The sequence below is a fragment of the Lepidochelys olivacea genome, assembly GCF_965140295.1.
Source record: "Lepidochelys olivacea isolate rLepOli2 genome assembly, chromosome: 6".
In the NCBI taxonomy this organism is placed as follows: Eukaryota; Metazoa; Chordata; order Testudines; family Cheloniidae; genus Lepidochelys; species Lepidochelys olivacea.
The window spans coordinates 37857885-37884170 of record NC_140416.1 but is presented as its reverse complement, the minus strand read 5'-3'; the positions used below and the strand labels follow the sequence as shown (position 1 = coordinate 37884170).

The following is a 26286-nucleotide window of genomic DNA, read 5'->3' as shown; positions in this document are numbered from 1 at the left end:
ACCTATACCATATTTAGCTGCTCCTGGCAGTGCTCTTTTCTGAATCCTCACAGCATTTGGTGCCACACTCTTCCTTAAGGGCAGTTTGGATTCATTCATTTATTGGGAAGATTGGAGGTAATGACCATCTTTACTAAACTTCTTGCTGCACAGGGGGTAGAGAAATAGCAGTCATCTTAACTGTGGGAAGCATGTGGCCTCAGTCCCACTAAAAACAATGGGACAGTATAGCCATTTTTAAACTGTTTCTTCTGTTTTGATCCTGTGATTATGTTGGTGTGAGCATGTGTGTGTGTATAGGCATGCTTGGGCTAGTACCTAAGGCCATTCCACAAAAGTGACTACATGTTGCTCCAAAGAAAGAATTTGCTTGCCATTCACTTGACACCCTGAGTCTGTGGATGTATCTGCTCCTCCACCACAGTGTGTCAGTAGAGTTGAGTTTTCCCTAGCCAACAGAAGGGATGGTAAGGGAATGGATCAGTGTGTCCCTTTGCTGTTTCTCCTAACATGACTTCCTCAACATTGGCGCAGGTCCTTTTTCTGCTCTCCCTCCTCTCTAAATTGAACATCAGGTCTGGCATATGAGCAGTTATGAATGGTAATTCCTTAGACAGTTCTTGAAATTAGAACTGATGGAACAAGGGCCCCAAAGTCTTCTGCAAAGACTGCTTCTGCCCAAGTGTCCTGGATCTTCCTACTAATGAGTAAATGAGGTGAAGAAATGTAGGAGTTGAAAACAGCGAGGAGGAGTGGCAGAAGATAATGAGGGCCTTATGGTGCAAATGTTAGTGTTTTATAGCAGACCATATTAGGAAAAAGAGAATGCATAGAGAAATTTGGAATCTGATGTGAGTGTGAGACAGTGATGAGGTGCATAGAAAGAACAGTGAAATGCTGGTGAATGAGTGGGACATGGATTAGACTAGAGGACCTGACCTGGAAAGTGAAGAAGAGAACTGGCAGAATTGAGATATATACTGTAAATTGGGCCAGAAAGTTGGTACTTGGGTTCAGGGCAGGGGATGAATTGTTAAATCTTAATTGCATGAAATATGTCTGTATACTGTGAAGCTAGGTGTGTGAGGGAAGAGTTTACTTAGGAGAGTTTTGTTGGGGGAATCAGAAAAGTGTGCCTGGGAGTCTTTGAGCAGCATGAGGTGACAAGAAATGTCTCTGAACATTTATAAAAAACAGGATCTCCTCCTTTTCCCCCCCAAAACATATCTGGGAAGTTGAGATTGCTGTCATATGCCATAGGATTTCATGTCTTTCAATTAATCTGGCCACTATATGCCTGGGGGGTAGGGGAGGGCAACGGGGCAACATATGCTGGGTAAGGTGGAGGGAGCTGATCCTAAGGCACATTCCCTCAGTCAGCACACTCAGTTTAGGCAGCTCAGGTTAACTAGTGGCTCCTTCAGTTTAACAGAGTCTTCAAAAATGTACCAAAACTGGGACAAAACACTGTTTTTTCTAAATTTGAAAGAGATACCAGCACTGGTCAGTGAAGTGTGTTGTGCTGAACACTCCCAGACCTATGTACTTGCAGGATCAGGAATTGAGGCATTTATTATTTTCTCTTCATGTTTACATACAATGGAGTAAAATCTGCCTTGATTTACACCCATGCAAGGACAGAATTTTGCTCTAGTATATTTACTTTCTGTTGTACTTGTCCTTTCTAGCAGATTATGTCAGTAAAGCAGCCAATCAGCTTTCAATTTTTAGTTCTTAACATTCTTTCAGGCTTGTACATTGATGATTAGCTGTTCTCACAGTTTTGGCTTACTTCCTATGTTTAATTTCATTGTAGGCAAGCAACACATAGTTAAGGAAATTGTAAAGAAAAAATAGTGAGGTTGATTCAGAACTGATGTTAAAATGTGACTTTTCAAACTAACATTGCGAAGGGCAACTAAAAAGTTTGGATCTAATATGTTGTGTGTGCACTTCAGATAAATTTACTTGTTAGGACTAGTGATGAGTTCTGTTGTGCAATTCCATAATCCGTAAAATGCACCTGCCTAATTTAATTATGTAGTTAAGATTGAAATAAAATCTCATATACATTAGTATGCTGTAACTTTGCTGTCCAATTTAACATGTCTACTCCACAATAAAAGCTCAAGTATTCTGGAAAAACCCCCAGAAACTTTAGTCTTTTTGCAGTATCTGCTCCCATAGATTGCATTGAACAGTTGTGAAAATGATTAAACTTAATGCATCCTCTTTTAAGCACTAGAGTGAACTGTCATTAGGAGGAGCAAAGCTGCTAAAGGTTCCCTATATCCCACATTACTCAGTTCCCAGAGCCCTGCTGTGTAGTTGTTCCACTCTCCAAGAAGCCTGTTAAAGAGCCCCCGAGAGCATGTGTACAGCCCTCCATGTTAATAGTTAATTGGTGAGGATGGCAAGATGAGAGGACAGCTGAACATGTGGTCTCTCAGGCTCAAGCAGTAGGCAGACCTTTAGTTATAATAACAGCAGCTGTTCACAGTCTCACAACTCGACTACTCGCAATGCCATTGCTGGTGTTTCTTAGTGGATTAAAAAAGTAAAGTACGGTGTTTGGTTTTTTTTTTAAAAAAAAATGAAAACATGTACTTCAAGTGTATTTCTATACACCTGTTAAATTTGATATTACCAAGAATATATCATTATATTTAGCTTATGTTTTTTTTGGTCAAATCTAAAAGTCAAAATGCTATATAATGCACGTTTTTCATAAAGTGTGTTAAACGCTACAGAATTATTCACTTTACTGCTATTCCATTTCTATCAGATTTTGACTAAATTATCTTTTGTCTGCGAAATAGTTTGATAGCTGATTCTGAAAGGGAAATTGCATTTATATATGTAATTTACATGGGGGTACATTTTAAATGATAAATAAGTTTCAAGCTACAATAGAATCTTATTTCTGTTTCCATGCTGTGACCATAACGAAAATAACCCCCCATTGATCGGTTTTAAATTTTAACAAGTTTCTTCTTAGAAATATAGGAATATTAAAGCAGATCACATTAATGGTCTGTCTGTTCTAACTATCCTGTCTCAGACAATGGCCTGTACCAGGGCTCCAAACAAAGGTGCAAAAAAACCTATAGTTGACAACTTATTGAATAACATTTCAGTGAGGAAAGTTTCTTCACAATCCCACCAGTTGGTGGTTAGTTTATACCTTAAAGCATGAGGTTTCTGTTGCTTATATTTTAAAAATAATTCTACCTAATGTTACTATGGAAGTTCTTATTCTTATAAATGTTTAGTTATTTTTTTAATCCTTCTAAGTGCTTGGCGTCAATGATATACTCTGGCAATGAGTTCTACAAGTGAATTATGTTTAGTGTATTTGTTCAGTATTTAAATTTGTTGCCTTTCCATTTAATTGAATATCCCCTTGTTCTTGAATTGTGAGCCAGTGAATAGGACCATTCAATTTACTTTCTCTGTATGTTATCCATTATTTTGTATGTCTCCCTCATGTTACCTCCTATTAATCTACTTCTTAAACAGTCCCAGTCTTCTTAAGTCACTCTTCATGCCTTTTGATTTATATAGCTACCATTATTAACCAGTTGTTTAGACGTTCTAACAATGTTTTTGGCTCTTTTAACCACCACTGGACAGTGAACAGTGATTTTCATTGAACTATCCACAATAATACGCAGTTTTTTCCTCAGTGATTTAGAACCCAGCGATATATATGAGTAGTTCAGGCTACTCCTTCAAGTATTCATTACCTTGTATTTATCAACTTTGAATTTCATGTGCCGTTATATGATTTTCATTCACCTAGGTTTGATAGGTCCTTCTGAAGTTTCTCAGTCTTCTCTACTCCTAAGTAACCCAAAGACTGCCTGTTGATGGCAGAGTCACTTAAAAGTTCCAAACTTTTTCTGACATGTGCAACATTATTTTCAAGGAATCAGAATTTTTGAAGATTTTTTTTTCAGAATTATTTGGTAAAATTATAATCCACCATAGAACATAGTCATCTGTAATAGTGTTTACAGTTGCAGAGATTTCTAGTGGAAAACTGTGTGCTTGACAAAAAAAGACATTTCTCACTTCATATTTCTTGACTGAATAATGTAGGAGTACATTATGTTGGCAGAGGAATTTCAGAAATGACACTAAAAATGTACCCAGTTTATTTGAATGCATGATGTGTGACAAGTTTTACTTGATTGATATTTTGTAGTGATTGAAAGCACTCTTATCTGAAACAGTCTGTCAGGTAATAAATATTGATATTCTTATGAATTATGATTTATATAGTTATGGACGGTTACTTTTCAAGTTTTTCCATCGCTGCTTGAAAATGCACTGTGCCTGTGAAATGCAGTTGCACATTTAAGAAGGGAGAATGTCAATTTTTAAAATAACTGATGATCAAGTGGACTGTTCTTCAAGCTTTCCAAATTTGAGAAATTACATAAAAATGAGTGAGGTATTTTATTATGTTGTATTTTGATAATTTGCTCATTGTAGAGTACAATCATAGCAAAAGTATTTATGCAGTAGCAGATAATACAAAGGACTCTAATGCTACAGTGATGGGCACTGTTGGAAGCCCTAAGGGTAAAGTAGATAGATAGAAACTAAAAAGTCTGCCCGTTATTTTTTTTCAAAAATTACTAGAAATTATGTAATTAGTTACCTTGTCATACTTTGCTGCAAATCCAGTGTCAAGTTTTTCCCCAAAATATTAGTTACAGCAGCTTTTTATACATTTGTGGCAAGTTCCATGTCAGTCAAGTGCACAAGCAAACTTTTGAATATGTGATGATCAGATAAATTATGATGATATCAATTTGTTCCTTGAAAGAATCTCAGTTCTTTCATTACAGATGTCCCTTCTTTTAAATATGAAGCCACCTCATTGGAAAGAACTGCCACCAACCGTATTAGTCAGCATGTACCAGGGGAAATTAATTGACTAATGAAAAGTATGAATAAGCCTTGTTATAGTACTCCTCTTGAGAGAGTCTAATGAGGTTCTGTTTAGTGTGGTATTTTCTTTATTTCATCTGATACGTTTAAAAATTAATCTCCTACAATATTAATGTGCTGGTGCTTTGAATTCACTGAAGTGAATACATGTTACAGTATGTTTCAGTGTAGAAAAAAATCAGAAACAAACCTTTTCACATCCATAGGCTTTTGTGTCCATGCTGAGTATTTTAGCAGCTAAACTCTATAAATCAAGCAAGAGAGTGCTTTAGAACCTGCTACTACTAATAATAATATAAGATTATGAGATGTGAACTCCTACAGCTTGAGACTGTCTGTGTGAAATCTTTATTCTTAAAACAAGATCTAAGAATGATTCCATGCTGCAGAACTAACATATTTTGTGAGTTCACAAGTATAAAATGTTGAATAACATGAAGATGTGCCCATTATGTAGAAATTTGTGCCACAACCATCAGTCATACAACTTTTATACCTCAGCTTAACAACCTTTTAACAATCTTAAAAATGGAAAGTATGAGAGTTGTAAGTTTGTTACATTTTATTGTGTTGATTTAATATTGAATACACAATCACATGTAGAAAATATTCTAAAGTAACAACCATACAAAGAAGTGTATAGTATCATGGATTTATGATGCAGATATGCTAGGTTGATAATCATCCTTGTTCTAAACCATTTTCAGGTACACAGATATTCTTCTGGATACTATTTTTTTTCTACACATATAAAAGCTTATTAAAAATTAAGGTCAAATAGAGGCTTGAAGAAAATATATAATTTAAAATTAAATCATGTTGCTGTAAATAGTTTTGTTTTCAAATAATATGTGTTTGTTACATTCACTTGTTAAGTTACAGAAGAAATTGTAGCATTTTGTACTTTCATACAATCAGTATAAAGTGGCTACCAAAGTATATACTGTTTTTTCCATCTGGTAGCCATTTTATAGGGATCCTCTTCTGGCTATTTGGATCATAGATACCATATATACTTGACTTATTTTTGCTTTCTTCATAACTATATATTTATTGCGGCTTAAGTGGCTCATATATACTATAACCAAAGACTGTCACGCAACATATGGAAATAGACGTGTGCATATACATTATATTATATTGCTTATGTCTTGTTTCAGACTTTTTTCCCTTCAGAAGTATATGTGTACCTATTTATGGCAGAATAGGCAAAGTATATGTGTACCTATTTATGGCAAAATGGCACTCCTCACCATCACAATTATGGCCATCTTCTGTATGCAATGTGTGTATGCACCTTTGTATATAGAAAAGTGGGTACGGTTTGGTTTTCTAAAATAAAACTATAAACAAATCATAAAACTAAAACAAATGATTAAATGCAGCATAGTAACATTTCACTTTATGTATCCATCTACTCTGAAAATAATTTTAAAGATTGGACAGCTTTTAAAAAAAATTGAAACAAAATTTAGGCCTAAAGTTTTCAAATGCAGCATAGATCTAAATAGTTAAATGTCCCATCACAGTATGGAGATAGTCATCTGTTCCAGCATATGGAATCTTTTGGCTGCTGGACTAAGTAGTTAATATAATGCCCAGTGTCCAGGCGTGGACACAACTGTCATGAAGCAGAAGGGAGGGGGCTTATTTTTGAGCCCATTTGGACAGTGATAACAAAAACGAGGAAAGGAAACTTAAAAAAATTCAGGATGTATTATCTGCTTTTAGCAAATAATTTTGTTAGGTCCTGTTTATATTTTTCTAAAGTGATGTTAGCTTTTTACATAAATAGTATGATAGGCTTTTGTAATAAGGCCAGGCAAATGTTGTTTTAAATCTTTTTTGTGTGTTGTCTGTCAGTATAAATGACAACAATTTGTGTTAGCCTACTTTCTATTTAAATTGTTGTACATGTATTTTCTGTGAAGAATGGCATTCTAAAATGTGCAATAGTTTGTTACAGTGACATTTTATATATGAACTGTTGATGTTGTTTTAAAAGCTGAAGTTTCTAGATCAGCTCTCAATTTACATCTTTCTGTTTTAGACCTGCTCTATTAATTACATGATAATTGTAATATAAAGAAATGCTACATCTTTAATGATGTTTTTGTGCCCTATGTAGTTAAGCTTTAATGCTAGGGGAAAAAAGATTAAATTAGCCTTGTAACCTCTTTCTCTTCCAGACTGATGATGGAAAATAAAAGCTCTTAGCCACAAAATGTAACACTTAGAATTAATATTTAATTAGACCAGCAAATTGTACACTGTGGCTGAAAGCTTCCAAAGAGTTGTTAGTGCCACAATTGACCTACAAGTTTAATAATAACTCACTTCTAGAAGCAAGTGCCAGTTCAGCATAGTGGAACCACTGTAAGACAGTCCTGTGAGATTAAAATCAGCAAACCAAATGGCAGGCGAGGATTCCTGGGATGGAGCCTTCTGGAAACCTGGGAGCTGGAGTAGCTTTTCAGCCAGGATTCAGATGAGAACAGTGGGCGAAAAAGCTGATCCCTCCTGTTCTGGGAGATTCTGATTGTAGGCCAGATTTCTGGAACAGATTTTTAATAAAATGTTCTTACTGCAACTATTAAAATACATTGCAAATCAAGTAAAGAATACATTTTATGTATATTTTAGGAAGTTTTAGTGTAAAAAGCTCTAAAAACTTCCTGTTCAATGATGTATAATGCACATGAGCTCTGATATTAAATTATCAGATATATTAGTGCTAGAACTATGCTGTTTTGGTGTGACATATGCAATTCTGTATGTCTGTATGGTAGACTGTTTCTTTTTATGTTATCTCATTACTGTATAATGATGAGCAAGTACAGAATACAGATACACAATCATAGTATTATGAAGTGTGCAAATTAAACATGAAATACACATTGCTTTTTAAAAAACAGAATCAGTATTTTTATAAAGGTAAATAGAATATTATCATCTTCTGTGCTGAGTGCAGTTAAAATATAATATCAGTAATGGTATCTTGATAACCATGTGATAACCTTATGTTATAACAAATTATTCTAGTAAAATAGGGCACCATGAGTTCAAAAATGTGCAAACGCACAGCAACAGACTGAGGAAGGAACATTGTGCATTATTTATTGGCTATATCCTAAATAATTAAAGAAACGCTAGTCATTAGTTAAAAATTAAAGCAGGTGAGGGCCTTGCCAGCAGAGGGAGCAGTCATGTCTTCATCAGCTTCCAATCATTTTCCCACCTACCTCAGCTTTTTTCCCAGCAGTCTCCCATCTGGACCTAGTTTTGCCAGCCTGCTCCTGATGACAGCCTATAATTTTATACTCAATAAGGGATTAGTGTAAAATTATTTTAAACTTTATTATTTTTAACCTGCCACTTGATTACAAAAAGAGCTCCATGCTCTGTTTGAGATTTATGTATTAGTAATTATTTATGTAGGCAAGAACTGTGCTTTGACTATCTGTGAATTACATACATTCCATTTAAGGATCATTTAAGGATCTGATGTTGCAGAAAATCCAGCCGTTTCTAAATTGGTAAACATACCACAGTGAATTTTTTCAGTCAAAATGAGAACAAAAGATGCATTTTTTTGGGTCATCATCCTTTTAATCCTGTTTCTATAATGAACAATTCCCAATGAGAATATTAAAGATTTCCTTAAGTCACGCAGTTTGAAATACATGCTGTTCAGCAATTTTGTTATGATTTTCAAATATAGAATGAAAAAACAGATTCAAAATGTGGTTGTTAGATGAGCTGAGTTAAAATTTCGCATGCATATTTTATAGCTTGCTATGAACAACTTGTAGCATAGGATTCTTGTTTTTAAAAAAACTGTTCAAAGTCACAGTGTCAATATTACATTTTCCAGACAATTAGCAAAATATAAATAACATACAGTCGTTTCCATCAAATGCCTTTCTATAGTATAGATGAACAATTGCACTACTTAAATTTACTGTATGTGAAATATATTCAGTGTAGAGACAGAGTTTAGAAGATAGCATATTATTAACATACTAAAACTGTGTAATAGGAAATCTACTGAAGTTATGCAGTCATCGGCTTTATCAGCACTCCATGCAGGTGCAGGGGGCTGCTCACGCAGAGCTTATTGCATGTTCAGAGCCATAGTTTATAAATGGGGGCAAAAATTTGTTCTCTCTCTGAAGAGAACTAATGAGTTCTGTGCATTGTACTTAATAGGAAGTTGCGTGATCTAGCACATAGGGCACCAGACATAGAATCAAGAAACCCAAGTTCTGTTCCCAGCACTCCCATTGACTGGCTCCATGGCTTTGACAAGTCACTTGACTTCTTTCTACTTGTTTACTTATCTTACAATTAGGCTTCTGGTGCTAACCTGCCTTTGTAAAGCACTTTAAGATCAACGGATGAAAAGTCTTATGTAAATAGATTTTATATGCTGCAATAGTAAGTTTATTTGTCTTGTTGAGCGCCCTATCATACGAATGTACTGTACAGATAGATCCCTGTATTTCACCAATAGCTTTTGGCACATGAAATAAGAAGGAAAAAGAAAACCAAAGCTGAAACCAGTCAGTTTGAGCTCAAAGTGTGTATATGTTTCTATGCCATGTATGTAAGGCAAACAAGAAAGTCACTCGCCTTTCATAGCAGCTGTGAAGTTGTGATCAGTGGAACTGTTTTGAATAGTGAACTGGCTAACTAACAAGGATTCTCTATGCCCAGTACCAGAGTAGGGGTTTCCCGTCGTTCAGAGCTTTCATCTTGACATTGAAGAGATCAGCTACTGCTGGTTTAGTCTCATTAGTCCTGCTGAAGTAGAACCAGAGTGTAAGGGAGAAAGCATACTAATACTACCTTCTCAAACCAAGTTTGGATCAGTCCCTCAGGAAATTATAAAGCTATTGGGTGACATCAATGCCATTACATACCAAATGAATTCCTGTCTCTCCTGATTGGTGAAAATCTTTGAAGGATGTCTGGATCTGTTACTGATAATATCAAAGCTAGTTAATGATCCCTTGACAGAGGGCAATGTACTTGTAACTCTTAAATAGGTTCAAGAACGATCCCAGAAATTGTCATCTATTCTTAAACTTCTCTTTCCTGCATAGGATTATTGAGAAGGCGGTGATGGTAAAACTCTAACAGTGACTTCCACCTATATAGTTCACACTGGTTTTAAGGGATAGTGATGGTTAGCTCTTCCTCTTCCCCAAGTGTTCTCCGCTGCAGAATCGTGAAGTGATATCCTGAATTTTTGTTGCCTTTCTTACTCAAAATCTATGTAAGACTACTGGGTGAGAGACTCATGCTCTACAAACTCAAGTGCCATCAATATATAGATGTCCCCTGGTTCTACACGTCTTGCAGGTCTGGACTTCTTCTGTAGTTCCTTTCATTGTGTGATGATTGGATGAAGGGAAACTACTAGACTATTCATTACTTCTGAATGCCCAGAGAGCAGCAGAAGCTATAAATGCCTCTATTATCTTCAGCTGGACTTTTGATTGATCATTTTTCCTGAAATGCAAGCTTACTGAAAGTGATACATGCCATTGTCATTTCCAGAGTGGACTACTGTACTATATGTAGGGCTGACCCTAAAAGACCTTGGAAGTTGCAGTTGGCACAGTATGCAGAAGCTTACCAAATGAGCAAGATTCAGGAACAGGAACACATCTGTTCCCCCTACACTATGTGTGCTCCACACTCTGAGACAGATGCCAATTCAATTCTGTTTCTGTTTCAAGGTCTTTATATTTTATAGTTGAGGCTGTGTTAGGATCTTAAGTGGATAAGGTCCTGATAGCTCAGTGATTGCTTTTTTTTAGCTCCTCTCCTTGCCACATCTGCTTGTGCTGAGGTGGAACTCTGGAATATAGACAAGGTTTGAAGGTTTTGGTGCAAGTTCTATGATTATGGAACTCCCACTAGAGATAAGGCTAGGCCCTAAATTTCACCACCTTTTAAAGCAAGTTGTAAAACTCAACTGCTAACGTGGATGTTGCAAGTGGGGGAGGTTTAGATTGGATATTAGGAAAAACTTTTTCACTAAGAGGGTGGTGAAACACTGGAATGCGTTACCTAGGGAGGTGGTAGAATCTCCTTCCTTAGAGGTTTTTAAGGTCAGGCTTGACAAAGCCCTGGCTGGGATGATTTAACTGGGAATTGGTCCTGCTTTGAGCAGGGGGTTGGACTAGATGACCTTCTGGGGTCCCTTCCAACCCTGATATTCTATGATTCTATGATTCTATGATGTTTCCCAAAATAACTTAGTCAGACATGCCTGACACACTTCTGCTGGAAATTAATCACCAGATCTACTCACTATAAGGAAGTTGTGGAGGTCTTCCTTCTAAAAGATAACTAAAATATTTTTAATGTTGTAGAGTTTTCAGAGTCTATGATGGTGCAGGTTATAACAATATATATAACAATATAAATAGGCCCTGACAACTCATATTCATCCCATGACACATTCAGTAGGAGTTGGGTGTTTTAATTCTGATCTCCTAGCTAAATTTTTACTTCGGACATATCCAGTATTTTCAATTATGGTATTAACCCCTTACTGCTAATGTGCACTGTTAGTGTTAATGTGCACTACTGAATTCAATTCTGTGTCCTGTCACAGACGTGGCTGCATTTCAGTGGTATGTGAAAATATATTTCCTTGTCTACCTCACGTGGGTGTTGTCACAGTTAATTAATTTTTTTTTGTAAAGCACATTGCTCTACAGATGAAAGATGATATATACACGTAAGGTATTAAAATTAATAACATCATTATTAAAAGAAGCTCTAACAGAATAACACAAAAACAAAATTCATAATTAATACTACTCTTATGCTTTGGTCAAATGATACCTTCCACATTCCCTTACCATTTTTGATGAAGATATCTAATGTGTTTAGATGTGTGAGTTTTTACTATAAGTATTCTTGCTTTTCTTTTCTTCTGTTGGGCACATGAAATTATTTGAAAACTATTCATAGTATGATTGTAAACCAGTATAAACTTGACATGAGTGCAAACAAAAATTAGGGAACATATGAACAATAAGTAAGGCCTTTGCCATCAGATCTATGTCAGTAGTCCCCTACACCTGGTCATAATCCTAGTGAAGGCAGTGTAGGGCTCTTCACGAGATGGCGGTCTGCATCAAATTGCTGAGTTAGGGCCTTAATCTTGTATGTTCATTTCAGAAGGCCACACAGATTTGTGGAAATCCCCTGGAATATATTTTTCAGGGCTTCTGCCATTTACCAGCTGTTGTAGAGGTGCTTAATCCATTTGATAAATAGATTTTTACATATCAGTGGCCTGATCACAAATTCTTTCTGCATCAAAAATGCAGAAAAAAGTTAGTAGGAATTTTGGATCTCCAAGCACTGCAAGAAATGCAAATTCAGCTTTAAAACAAAATAAATGCAGCATTTGTACTTGCTACAATTTTTAATGATAGTTAATATACTTATTTAAAATAGACCACTTTAAAAATTTCTCTTATTTCATGGATTTATAAATGGTAAAACAAGTATTGTATCGTTATAAAATTAGTACCAAAATCTAATCTCTAATTGAAAAATAGCCTTGTTTTTTCTATTGGAAAATAGCCAAGTGATAGTTTAGGGAGGGGAAACTTTTAAAAGCATTCTTTAATTTTTATTGATGATCTAAATTATATGGGTAATTTTATGATTTTTAGTAGCGGTAATTAATAACAAATGGAGATAAATAATTTAGTTGTTTAAGTATTAATAATTTATCCTTTCGATTCAGCTGTACTTTGGGGATTAAGCGTAATGACAAGTGGTAAGTGCTGATATATTGTGCAGGTATTACCATATTATTGCACACATAACCTTTCAGAAAATGTCAAGATTTATTTATTCTAAGGATTACACCGAGCTTGTTTTTCTTACTGCCCTAACTTAGGTTACAACTGCTATAGTATCACTAGTTAATTCAACTCCATGACAGAGAAGGTAATGCGTGAGAAATAAACACATGATTGTAATAGTCATAGTCTACTTTGGATGCTGTGCTAAAGGCTTAGGGAAAGTACATCTAAATCTGCTTTTAGTTCAAAAGTCAAACACTAATTAATTATTTTTGCCTAACCTAGCTCCTTCTGATTTATTTCTGTACGTTTCATATCCTTTTCTGTAAAGGGTCAGGATTTTAAAGAATCACCTATTGGTGATGGCAGAAATCCATACAACTACAGATTTAACTACTATGGAGACCTACAATCGCTTACACGTCCATTATCAAATAATGCCTGTTCAGCTACAAACTTTTATGGGAGTATCCCCAATCTGTGGGGATAATAACTAGTATTCCTTTGCTTGTTATGCTGAAATCTACCAACTAAATACCATGGACAAAAGCAGCTAAAATGTAAATGTTGAATGACTGAAAGTTTCGTACTCTTATCCAGGGCTATGCTGCATATGAACTGTATGTTAATTCATTGTTTTAAATAGTTTTGTACATCCATTTCTAATTATTCTGTGGTTTCTTTAATTAACCTACGTAGATAATGAAACACTTTTTAAACTTTTTTTAATTTGATTTTGATTCAATATATACACCCTATATCATGATTTAAAGAAACTTAATGTTGGGGTAACTGCAATGTCTTTCAGCGGGGTGACCACCAAATGAAGTCCCTCTCACCAAAGGACACTTCTAACCTTTGTTTGGAAAGAGACATAGTATTCCAGTCCTTAATTTCAAATGGAGCATAGAATTCAATGTCAAAAATTATCTTCATACAAAGATCATAATGAAAATTTAAGTTTCTGAATATCTTTAACTTTGTAAATTTAAAGTTGTCACAATGCAGTTAAGTAGGCTTCATGACACATCTGTAATGTGAATTACTAATGTTCCTGTTTAAATGTATAACTTTATGTATAAATCCAGTGTAGAAAAGCTGATGTTACTTTAAGAAGCTTAATTTTTTAGTTTTCACCTATGTTCAATCAGTGCAATACAAAGAATGAGAATTTAAAATAATGTATTGCATTCCGTTTTCCTGCTTTTTAATTTCTTTTAAAATGGGAAAGTACAAAGCAAAACATAGGTTTGTGCTGTCTGGAACTGATGGCTATTTGGAACCTGGGAAATGTTTGACTTCTGGAAGGAAGGTTGAGGCTCATAATGAGAAGGGAACTAGTAGGATTTGCAAACTAGGGGTAGCAAAGTGGGTCAAAGTAGTTGATTTTCTCTAAGTAGTTAATCCTGATGAACCAGGATTGCTTGAACTTTTTTTTTTTTTTTTGGTAGGTGAGGGGGTGATTCCAGAAGTCTATAGTCCCATGAAAATAATGTGCATATGCAAACTCAACATATATGGCCCTATATATTTATATGGCAGTAGAATTCCATATATGCTTATGGTCCATACATCATTTTAATTCATCCCCAATTTCTTGAAAAATATTTCTTTAAAAAATAAACATACAGAGTGACTGAGGACTACATAAATGCCAAGAATGAAGGAATATGACAAAGCAACTTTGGAATTGTCTGAGAAGAAAAAAATCCTATAAGTTACAGTATATTTTGTTCACACTCATATTTAATAATGACTAAATGGATTTTCTTCAGATTTAAAACAAAATACACCTCCCCTCTCCCCCCCCCACACACACATATTTGGCTTGAGACCAAGCATTACAAATTTCAGTCGAGAAGAGAATTTCTGGCTGCAGTTATGATTAGAATCTAGAGTAGAATGGAATACCCATTCACTATAGGATTGCTACCTTATTGCTATAATAATTACATTTTGGCTGAAGTAACTAATTTAGAAAAATTGCAAAGCATCTAGTAAATCAGAGAACTTTCCAGGATTGTTTTATGTAATTTAAAACAATGCCTCTCCTAGTTGCCAGCAAACTAGTTTCCTGATTCTCTTCTGTCCTGGCTCCATTCCTAGCCATGCCATGGCTCATCTCCAGACCTGCCAAGTTTCCGCCAGAAGCTGGTGGGAGATTTGTATAGGGTTGAAGGAAGATTTGGAGCTCTGTTAAATTTTCAAGCCCAGATGGGGCAATGTGATTTGTGTGTTTTATGTCAGCATGCCATACATCACAACTATCTGTGTGCTGACATAAGCATTGATTGGACATTAATATGCTGAACTTTGAAAACTGGAAAATATGTGATATAAACAGATCTTTGTCAACAATGCCACAGAAAGAAACATGTTTGTGTTATGACAGTTCTATGCATAAAATGTATTCATCCCCCAAACCAGAAGAATGCTTTGGTATATTTTAAAACAAAGCTGACTTGAACAAAAAAGCTCCACTCCAGGAAAGCAAACCTATTCAAGCCGGCACTTGAGCATGAACTTAACTTAAAGCATTTTCTTAAATCCCATTGAAGCCAGTCGGACTTAACTATCAACTAAAAGTTAAACATGCTTAAGTGCTGTCCTAAGTAAGCATGGACTTAAACATGTACTTAAATGCTCTCCTGACCGTTCCAAAATGAGTGGCTGTTATTTTTATAATTTCCATTTTTTTGCATGTTGTGGTAGTCTTGCTGATGCCTGAGCATCTTCTGTACCTAAAATAGCTTTACCACACCATTTATAACATACAGTTTACCAAAATGAGCATATAATGGCCTTTGATAACTGGTTTTAGGTATCAGAGTAACAGCCGTGTTAGTCTGTATTCACAAAAAGAAAAGGAGTACTTGTGGCACCTTACAGACTAACCCATTTATTTGAGCATAAGCTTTCGTGAGCTACAGCTCACTTCATCGGATGCATATGCTCACGGAAGCTTATGCTCAAATAAATGGGTTAGTCTCTAAGGTGCCACAAGTACTCCTTTTCTTTTTGTTTTTAGGTATAGTATGATTACGAGTTTATTTCTTCCTTTACTATTAGTTTAGTTTGTATTTGTTAATATCTATGTGGTGTTTTTGGGCAGCTTGGTAATACAATAAAAATAATATTCATAGCCTGCCAAAGAACCTGGTTTAGACAAAATTCTAGAATTTCCAGTGTCTGGATGCTCAGAGCTCACTGGTCACTACACTTCTACAATTGCTTTTTCTTTTTCTAATTGTCCTGTAGATTAGCACTAGCAAGGGCCTCTGAAATATAGGGTTAATGTATAGCATTATTGCTGGCCAGATAGTAGTGGAGTGTGAAAATGTTCACAAGTTCAGCTGTAATTCTGTAGTAGTATGTGTCATTAGGGTGTGATGTAATAATGGTGTGAGTAAGACATGCAGTCAAACTTCTTTATCGTAGTGCAAATGATTGCATAGAATTTCCTTCTAACCAGTAAGACACAGTACAACAGCAAATTACCCTTCACCATGAAATGACTTCACAGAGATCTGGCTCCATGTGAAAACAGGCTATGTTGGCCCTACACAAGTGGTGGCTTTGAAAGGTCAGCAATCCACAGGTACATGGGGAGGGGCATTATGGGATTGGTGAGTTTAGTCCTGCTACCCCAAACAGATTGGCCTGAGTGGAGCAGGAATAGGTTATTTTTGGGGTGAAATAAACATGGTTTTCAGACACTTTCCTACCAACCTTAAGAAGAAACATTCACCTTCCCCATGTGTTTTGCAGGTGTCTCAATAGTCAAGTAGTAGGCTATTATGTTGTTAAATATGGTATTTTGCGGGATATTGGGTTTTATATTTTATATTTTTTTAAATTAAAACCCCTATACATTGCCGTGTAATATGCTTTATCTGTGACTGTATCAATATATTTAGATCTACTTTTGTTTAAATATTGGATGTAAATCATTGTTTGCATTTGGGAATTTTCTGATATACAATATCAAATCTTTGTATAGCTGATAATCTCACATGATGGTGATATTTACAATAGCCCTTTCTCCCTAAGTGAAGGGCACATGATTAAGAAAGAGAATCAGGATATGGAAAAGGCTTTAGAATCAGATGATGGCCTAATTCCTCCTACCTGAAATGGGTATTTGGGGGTAATTATTTGGGCCTGGTACTTTCTGAAAATAAGGTGGGTATGGCATGTGTACACAGCTATCAAGGACAGAGTATAAAAACTCTGGGGACTGCTTTAAGATAAGCACATTGATTAAGTTGAAGCATTCTGCTTTTCACCATAATTTTATCATATTTTACTGCTCATCATATAGTGGTATCTACAAAGAATCTCTTAAGCACATTTTGTTCTTCAGTTTAATATGGAGGTTTCCGTTCTGGTATCCAATATGCATATTTCTCTGTCTTGTAAAATTCAGTATTGCATTAATGTGCAAACAGTACATCCTGATTTTAGGATACATGTGACGATACACTCTCAGATATCAAAGGAGATTTAAGCCCAAAATATCACTACTAAACCGAAAATATATTGAGAAATGGAAATAGGTACTACTGTTTTTTGGATTTATATGTTCCGCAGTGTACTTTCTGATTCAGAAGAAAAACAAAAATGATTGGAAAAATATTTTGCTTATTATTAATGATATTCTTTATCTTCTATTCTAAAACATGTAATCAAGTAATGCATTTTGGAAAATACTGCAATATCATGTTTTAATACATTTTTCAGTTGATGAGGTTTTCAAAGGGACAAGTGGTAGTTGAAAGTCAATGAAAGTTAGCTGCCTAATGCTATGTATGCCTTTGAAAATCTTTCTAAATATGAATAAATGCATAAATCAAAATGAAGATTTAGAAAAAGTATCGAATTTAGTTCTGAGTCAGCTCTCTCTCCATATCATCTTAATTGTTTTCCCTTAGATGCAGGTTACTAGAAGCTTTTTTAGTTTCTGGTTATTTTTAGGTATTGATGACCTATTTTCACTTCAGTTTGTCATTAGAAAACAGACTTACTACTCTCAGAACATTAATTATCTTTTTCGTCACAGAGGATGTATATTTTGTTTCCATGTTTTACAGAATAAAGCAATTATGGAACGTGTAACAAACTTGTCAGATACGGTAGTTGGTCTTGAATCATTTATCGGCTCTGAGAGAGAAACCAATCCATTATACAAGGATTACCAGGGTAAGTTCCATCTTTAGCAATGCAAAAAGTCTGCATGGAGTGCTTCTAGGGCACTTAGCATCTTACTCTCCTATTGGAGTATCTACTATAAAGTAGCATTTGATTTCATTTTGGAATATACCTCTTAAATGTTACTCCTTGCTAACCAATCTTGAGTTAGGCAATTTTTCAGTAAAGTGCATTAAGACTGCAAAGGAAACATGGCAACTCCTTGCATGTTGTCAAGCCATATTACTGAGGCATGGCTCAATCAGATGTATATCTCAACAGGCAGGCTTTGGGGAATTCACATGCAGGGGAGGCTTGGCAATCATCTGACCAGTGAGCTGAACTTGTCATTAAATCAATATTTCTGATCTGCCAAGTTTTAAATAGAGAACGTGAAAAAACATGATATATTTAAGCGAGTGAAGTACTAAATGATGCAGTATGCAAAACTTTGTGTTTGAAGATGATGATTTACTGTTTACTGTTTTTAATTATGGCAGTTCTTCCTTCAAAGGTATTGAGTATGGAAATGAGTGAAGGTAAAAATAAATATGAAACTAATTTTTGTACAGAAACTTATTATTCCACCCAGTCTTTCTGGTGACTTATTTTCAACATGTGTAACAGTGTTTAATCATTGGGTTCAGTTAACAAAAATTTATAAAAGTTTGGGTAGCAGAACTATTTAAATTCTGAAAGATTAGAAGATATGCATAGCCTAAGTAGTGAATAACAAACAGTTTTAGCTAATCCAGAGTGGTGATCTGTGTGCGCATAAATTACCGCTATTATTATTGTGATACTACTGTAGTTCCATGGAAACCTCTAGTCTAAAGACTGAACTGCCTATTTGAAGCCTGCTGTAAGCATGTGAAAATGTGGCAATGTTTTTCCATGCTAGAGCACAGAAAATGAAGCAGAAATGGTATTGAAGAACACTTTATACTACTGTATGTGTTCAGGCTGCAGTTTCATAAATCAGAGCAAACCTTTTTTTAAAAGAAAGAAAAGAAAAGAATGTACATTTGATTATTAGAAAAGAGTGGCTGAAAAAATGAACAAAAGCTACTGCAAAAATAATTTGCCTATTGTATAGGCCCTATTTGGCATTTTTGCATTCTAATACAGTTCTGTTAATTTAATATAATAGAACTTATCTTAATAGTGAAGGAGGTCTTTAAGAAAATATATACCTTTCCTATCCTGTATTTCCTTTAAGAACTCATGTTAAATACGTTTTGGTTTTTTGTCCCAATAAATAATACTAAACATAAAAGCTTTACTGGGTTTTATTTTCTTATAGTTACTCTTTATCTAAAATCCTAAAAATTGATCAGATTTTATACGATTGAAATTTTTCCAATGGTTTAGGGATGTGGTTTCTTTTCCTGAAAATTTCTTTGTAAAAGATGCATTATTCGCTGCAGATAACACAAGGCTCTGCCTATAGACAAAGTTCAATAGAATGTTTTGATGACATTGCTGCATTTATGAATAAATCCTAAATTTATTGTTTTGTTTTAAAGCCTACAGTTTTGCATTAAACTTGTGAAAAGTAAGTAAAGATTGAAGATGGTGCAGATATCCCTTTATTAAATGTGTATAATTATATTTTACAGCTCTGTTTGTGGTGGAGCTGCTCTACCTGTACATTATGGTCACATTTTGAACTATGTAAATAATTCTTAGAATTCATTGAATGGAAAAAGAGGTTTTTGATTATTTTTATAACATTTTCCCAAGGATTTAGAAGACTTTTTTAAATAGGATAGTATTTGTAAAACTCTATTTAAAAGTGTATGAAACTTTTCCTCTTTATCTTCTGTAATTCCACTTAACAAAAAGTAAAAATTTGAAAAATACCCCACACTGGTCTTAATTTATTTTTCTCGCAGTAGCCATTTTCAAGCGATAGAGCTCTTCTAAATTAATGTAATATTGAATTTGCCTCTGCAATGTTTTCATGTAGACACCTTGAATTTGTGAATATCAAATGTAGGCCAGTAATTGAGAGCATTGTAGAATATTCTTAGTTTTCAACTGTGGAAAATGACCCCTAGGTTGTTCAGACACTGTATTAGGCTGAACAAAAACCATCCAGCGTCCTTGTCAGAAAAAATCAGTTTGAGTTTCAACTGACGGAATGCAGAGCTAGCAGTGTACCTAGTGTTGTTATAAAAAATCAGAACAGCTATGTAAAGGTCTTACATGTAGAAAATTCATTTTTGTAGGGATGATGTAGGGGTTAAAATTTATCAGAGTGTGCTCTAAAATGCCGTGTACCACAACACTTTTAGAAGGTGCAAAATTAAATACTTTTCATTACAGCTTCACTGGTTATCAGTAACCCATAAGCCTTGTTTTGCTGGCTGCTTACTGGTGCATTTAATAAAATAAAGATCACTCAGTGGTGCCGTGGGCAGCATGCAAGGTGATAGCCATATTTGCTTACTGTAAATACAAGAGAAAATCACACACAAACCGGCTGTAGTTTTGACAAGTATTAAGATCCCTCTTTACATCTGTACTTCTGTACCAAAGTGCAATTAGTTTTCCTCGCACAAGGATTTCTGTTTATCTTATTCTGCTTGATTACATGAGTATAATCGCACCGTTTGCTTCATTGCTCCTGGTAGTAAGCTGCAGTTTAAAAAGGGGAGGATGAGTGTGTGTAAATATACAGAATTCTGCTGTAAGACTCTTTAATTTATGCATCTGGATGACAGCATTTTCTTACATTTTTTCCTCCTTTTACTTTTCCTTTCCACAAGGTTTGATTCATGTGCACCAGATTCCTCGGCTTAATAGCTTGATCTGTGATGTGTCAGGCACGAAGGACCTTGCTTTTAGATTAAAAAGGAAGCTGTTCACCATTGAGGTAAGAGAAACAGTTTTGTTTCACTATTTAGAACCCAAAAGGTGGAGCTAATTCCTATCTTTTAGTTTTGTGAAATACTTTAACTTTTGTTAATGTTCATTTAATTGTGGTTCACCTATTTAGAACAATTTTATAAAATATTACTTTTAATGTGTAGTCAAATTAAGAATGTCTCTCTAGTTGTACCAAATCAGATTATGCATAAACAGTTTATTTTGTTTTAAAATGTACATAGGAAGTAGGCCACAACCTTCAGTAACAAAGCATAACATGCGTATTTCTGAGGATGTCAGGAGCATGTTTAATTAAATGTTAATGACTTACTCTTACTTGTGTTAGTGTGTGGGAAAATAGCTACATGTTGTTACTCCAGTTGAGGGACTTTAATGTATAATGCTGCCTAAAATTGTGTGTAGCATGAGGGATAAGTGTCCTTATCAGTATTCAGAAACCATTTTCTTTGCATTACTGAAATCACCTTTAGCTCTTTTATGTCATTTTAAACACAGTATCACTTACACTAATGTCCTTTAATAAATTTTCTACTAAATTTAAACTTTTTTCCTCTGACCTTTATACAGACGGTCCTGATGGAAGGGAGTAATACAAAAGATGTATTTCATTTTAATCTTGCTAAAGAGCAAATGAACGTAGAACTATTAAGCAATTAGAGTTGATGTATTTATTAATTAACTAAATGTTCAGAGAAGGGAGATGGCTTTTTGGATAATATGATAGTCATTGGTACAGTCTGAGCATTTTTTTTTAACAAAGACATAAAACAGCCAAGCAGTCCTGACAAACCATTTTGTTTAATCTCTTTTCAAATGAAAAGCTCTTAAGCAAGCCACTTGTCTTAACTGCTTGAAACCATAAAAGAGAGAATTGCCACCAATAAATTAGCATATTTTTAACTTCATCTCCAAATGACGGTCAATGTGGCTTGGCACTGCTTTGGTGTTTGGGACTTCACCCTTAAGTGACCACTTTGGCCCTTATTTGACCCTCTGCCCTCTTTAGCTGGCCACTTGATAAGGTAACTTAAGGGTTCTCTCCCTTTTTTTTTTTTTTTTTTTTTTTTGCTTTCTCTTCACAATTGTAAGTAGCCCTAACCTATAAATCATTGAAAGGGCCCTATCAAGAGACAAATTAAGGAGCCCTCCTCCTAATTAATGGTCATCAATGTCCTTAATTATCTAATCCTATTGAGAGTAGTTAATAGTTAATCGGTCAGCCAGTTCTTCATTCTGGTCATCTCTGCATGATAGCTAGAAGTTTCTTGACTGGAGATACTCCCTTCAAAAGCCACTTAAAGCCAAATGCACGAAGGGGGGGGGAGGTGTTTAAAGGTGATTCCTTTTCAATTTTTTTCCCCCACTTCTTAGAGAATACAGTTAAAGGAATAAAGCACCGTAGTGGTTTAGACCATTTTAACATAATTTCACTTTATCAAAAGACTATTACATTTTTTGAATCAGTACTAGATTCATGCCAGGTTTTAGACAGAAGTTGTAATTCTTTTCAGTAACACAAGCAAATATGCACCATTATTTTCTACTATATTAAATTCACATTTACTTTATCTGTGAATTGAAATATTTTGAATTTTTCTCGCCTGGATCAGAAGATGATTCTTCTGTCCACAAGATCTAAGGTTACCACTTTCTATTGCTGTAAAAACTAAATCAGGAGGCTCTGTATAAAGAATTTCATTAGCCAAGGGACAAAAGAGTTTGAATCAGGGGTGTTATGGAACCCTTGGAAAAAAAAAAACTGTTGCTGTAGAGATGGGTAGATGACCCACTTGAATAATTTCAACCCTCATTGTTAAGATAGGGGCCCCTTTTGAATAATTTCAGTTCTTGATGGGGATAAACTTTTTGCAAACCAAGTTGAGGCAAGTCAGTCCTCTTTGAACAACTTTGATCATTATTCTACTGTGATATGCCTCTACCCATTTCACCAAACTACAATCCATATAAGCTTCTCTTCTTCCCTATATTAGAAGGAGCTGGCCAAGCACAGCTTGACTGACCAGGGTAGCTTTGGAAGGCAAGGCACTTTTGAAAAAGAAAAAAATAAATTGATGAAAAAAGTAGGATCTGGATAGAATCACTCAAAACTGGATACTACAGTTAAAATGTAATGTGTCAGCAGTCAATTCCAAATCCTTTGGCAAAAACAAAAGGTAGCAAACAATGTGCTTTACAATCAATATTGCAGTTTTTCCAAAACAAAATAAACTTTAAAGGGTTAAGGACATTTGTAGAGTCTAGTTTGGGAGAATTAGAAATGAGGATATATATTTAAATACATTACAGTTTTAGACAATATGAAAGTAGCTGTGTAAAGTATGTTAAACATATCTGGGAAGGTGGTGTTGAACTCTACCTGAGCATATCTTTTTAAAACCAGATTATAAATGCTGAGGTAGGGAAGTACAGCATGTGACTTGTGACAAAATTGCTTCAAGGAAGTTTTCATCACTAGACTACTGCTTCTCAAGTGGCAACATTTGTAATGTGTGCAGTGAAGGAGGCCCCTTTATCTTCTCAAAAAAGCTGTCCAACTTCCTATTTCATCACAGTGTCAACTTTTAAAGTCACTAATGCTTTTCACATCAATAAATTTAACTACCTATAGTTTGGCCCTCAATAAAAAGGCTTAGATGTTACAAATTTTTAATAGAATTAATTCTTTCTAAGAGGATAGTAACACTTTGTACAGCTTACTACAGTTAGCATTGTTAAAGTTTTTGTATATGAAAATTTACCTAAGATAACGAATAGTTTTTTATGAGTTTCTGGTTTTTGTAAAAAATACATGGATTAAAAAGTATTCCATGGGGGGAGTACTTTTTTGTGTTGAAGACTGATACATTTGTTCACCTTTTAAAATACATACTCTGAGTGTTCTTATGGATTTACATGTTTCATTTTAAAAATATTTAGCTTAATTATTTGCAGGAAAACTTAGCTATATTTGATAAGAGTTAGAACAGTTGTACTTATCTTTCCCAAAAACCTTTACTTGCTGTCATATTTAAACATGGCAAAGTAGACATATCTAATGTGCATACCACTTTAAAGGACAAAATTTTGAAGTTAGCCTGTCTAATCCTATTTCTTCTCACTTTGGAATCTTAATTAGAAGGAGATAAAAACCATCATTTGACTAAATTATTGTCTTGAATCTGTAGCAAAAGGTATAATCCGCAATTGGGCCAATTAGTGTACCCCATAGTTAGCTATGCTGAGGCAGGCAACTTGATTAGATCTGACACCAGCCTAGTTCCCACTGTTGTTTTGCCAGGTATGATGGTCAGACTTCAAAGGGCTTGAGGCATCAGCAGGGCAAGGTTTGGAGGCCAGCTTAGGTCCGGTCGTTAATCTCTCTGCTAAAACCACAGCAGCCCTCGCACAAAACAAGCTTACACGACACAATCATGCGGTATTAAAGTTTAGGTTGAGTCATGCCAATTTGCCTTTGATTTTCTGATGATTGACTAAAAGATGGCTACATGACTAGACACACACTAAAAGTTTACTCATTAGGTAAGTTCCCCAAATATTTGAAATATTTTTTGATTTCTCAGTTAAATGATATGACAGCCTTATTCATCTTAATTAAACTTTCCAGGATAGTGTTTGAAATACCATTTTTTTTGTGTATAACTGAGTGTAACTTGTATCAGCATTTGTTAGATTTTCACATATAACATGCCTCTCACCTTCATCATAGTTTTTCTTGGTGTAACCACTTCCTTGTCATTCTAAAAGCCCGTCATACCAAAAATATTAAAGAAAACTGTTTCTAAATGATAAGCTTTTGAAATCCTACAGACCTTTAAGGAAACTTTTTTTCTTACAGTCATTTATGTTCACTTACACTTATTCACATAAAGGGAATTTCTTCATAATTTTTTTCCACTTAAATGTTGAGTAAAGTGCTCTTCTACCAATGTGATTACATAAGTGTTCCTTTCTTTTGCATTCTGATTTGTTGAAATATTGTGGTAATAGTGACATGTTTCCATTCTGAGAAAAGCCTAGGGCTGCTTTAGTATTATTCCAAATGATTGAAATTGCCATCTTGCTGACTTTCCCTTAGGCGGCTTAAGGCCTGTTTACTTTAGTATTTATTTTGCATGTTCCCTCTGTGTTTGGCTGGCAGGACATCATTACCTGGTTTAATAAGACAGTTGGAATAAGATTCTTATTCTTTTGTTATTGTGTGGTCGTCATAAACTCCTACTATTATATGGTTACAGTTAATCATTTAAGAAATTCAGAGAAATGTTTAGAGTTGAGAAACTTCATGAAAATAATCTTTTAAATTACTACTGTTTTGTTATACACCTGATATATTTTCAAAGTCTTCAGATAATGGCCATTTATTAGATTTACAAGATAATTTTTGTTCCTTTCTTGTGCAAATTTTGTCTAAGAATATCTACAATTGTTGTGGAAAAAATAGACTTTTATTAGTTGCAAACACTCTGTATTCAGACCTGTACAAATAGGAAAAAAAATTAATAGCTTTAAAGGATGTATAGTGCCTGCACAAGCTAGAGGATAAACTTTAGATCCTGTGTGCAAAAGACAATTCTGTTTGAAGCTCAGTATCATAGCTGTGCTGCAGTTCCACATATAGCCTAATAGTAGTGAGTTTCCTGAACTCAAGGGTCACATCGCTCAAAGGTGTTCCGTGAGGGAAAGAGAGGAAAATATAGAAAAGAATTAGAGTACTCTTGTGGCAGTAAAGTAGCTACTATCTCAATGGCAGGCATTTACAGACTGTTCTCTGAAGCACTCGGCATCAGTTGTGCATTCTTTTAATGTCATATCCATTGCTGCTAAAGGAAAAAGTTATGAATTTAGGAGAGAGTCTAGAAAAGTGTGTGTGTGTAAGAAATATGTGAGTTCCCTACAGCAATCAAAATAATGGACTTTCTTTTTTCACCACCTAAGGAAGTTTTATATTACTAGAGGTGAGATGGTTTCCAAAACTGGCTAGCTCTTCCAGGTGTCAGTTGTAACTACATAGTCACTTCAGTGTATGTTACATATCCGTTAATTATGTTAGGAAAGTTGTAACGTGGTGGAGTTTTCAAGTTACCATGAAACACTGCTTTTGAGGGTCTCTTCTTGAATCCCCATACTTTAACCTTTTTGCTGTGTTCTCCTCTCCCCCTTTTTTTCCTAGACATGTGCTGGGTTGTCCCAGAGTGACATCTTCATTTAACCAGAAGGGATTGCTGAAAGCCAAACCAAAGCCATTCCCCTTCCTCAGGAGCTGTGTCCTGTAGCACTCCCAATTTCTGCTAGCCCAGGAATGAAGGGATGAGCTCAAGACCTGAACTCTGAGCCTCAGCATGCCTGCACTCTGACAGACCACTATATTGCTGAACCAGGCACCCTAAAA

The 26286-nt window shown here is 35.0% G+C and overlaps 1 protein-coding gene across 3 annotated transcripts in view; it reads left to right on the top strand.

Moving 5' to 3' along the window:
* The window catches only part of ELP4 (elongator acetyltransferase complex subunit 4), a 258260-nt gene that overhangs the window by 98271 nt on the left and 133703 nt on the right, over positions 1–26286 (top strand). For 2 of the 3 annotated variants that reach the window (XM_084631195.1, XM_084631194.1), the window contains 2 exons: positions 17888–17996; positions 20756–20862. In XM_084631195.1, the coding sequence (XP_084487321.1) occupies positions 17888–17996; positions 20756–20862 (216 nt within the window). Of the gene's footprint in view, positions 1–17887; positions 17997–20755; positions 20863–26067; positions 26271–26286 lie in introns of those variants that run through there. The other variant, XM_084631196.1, reaches the window with a different exon arrangement.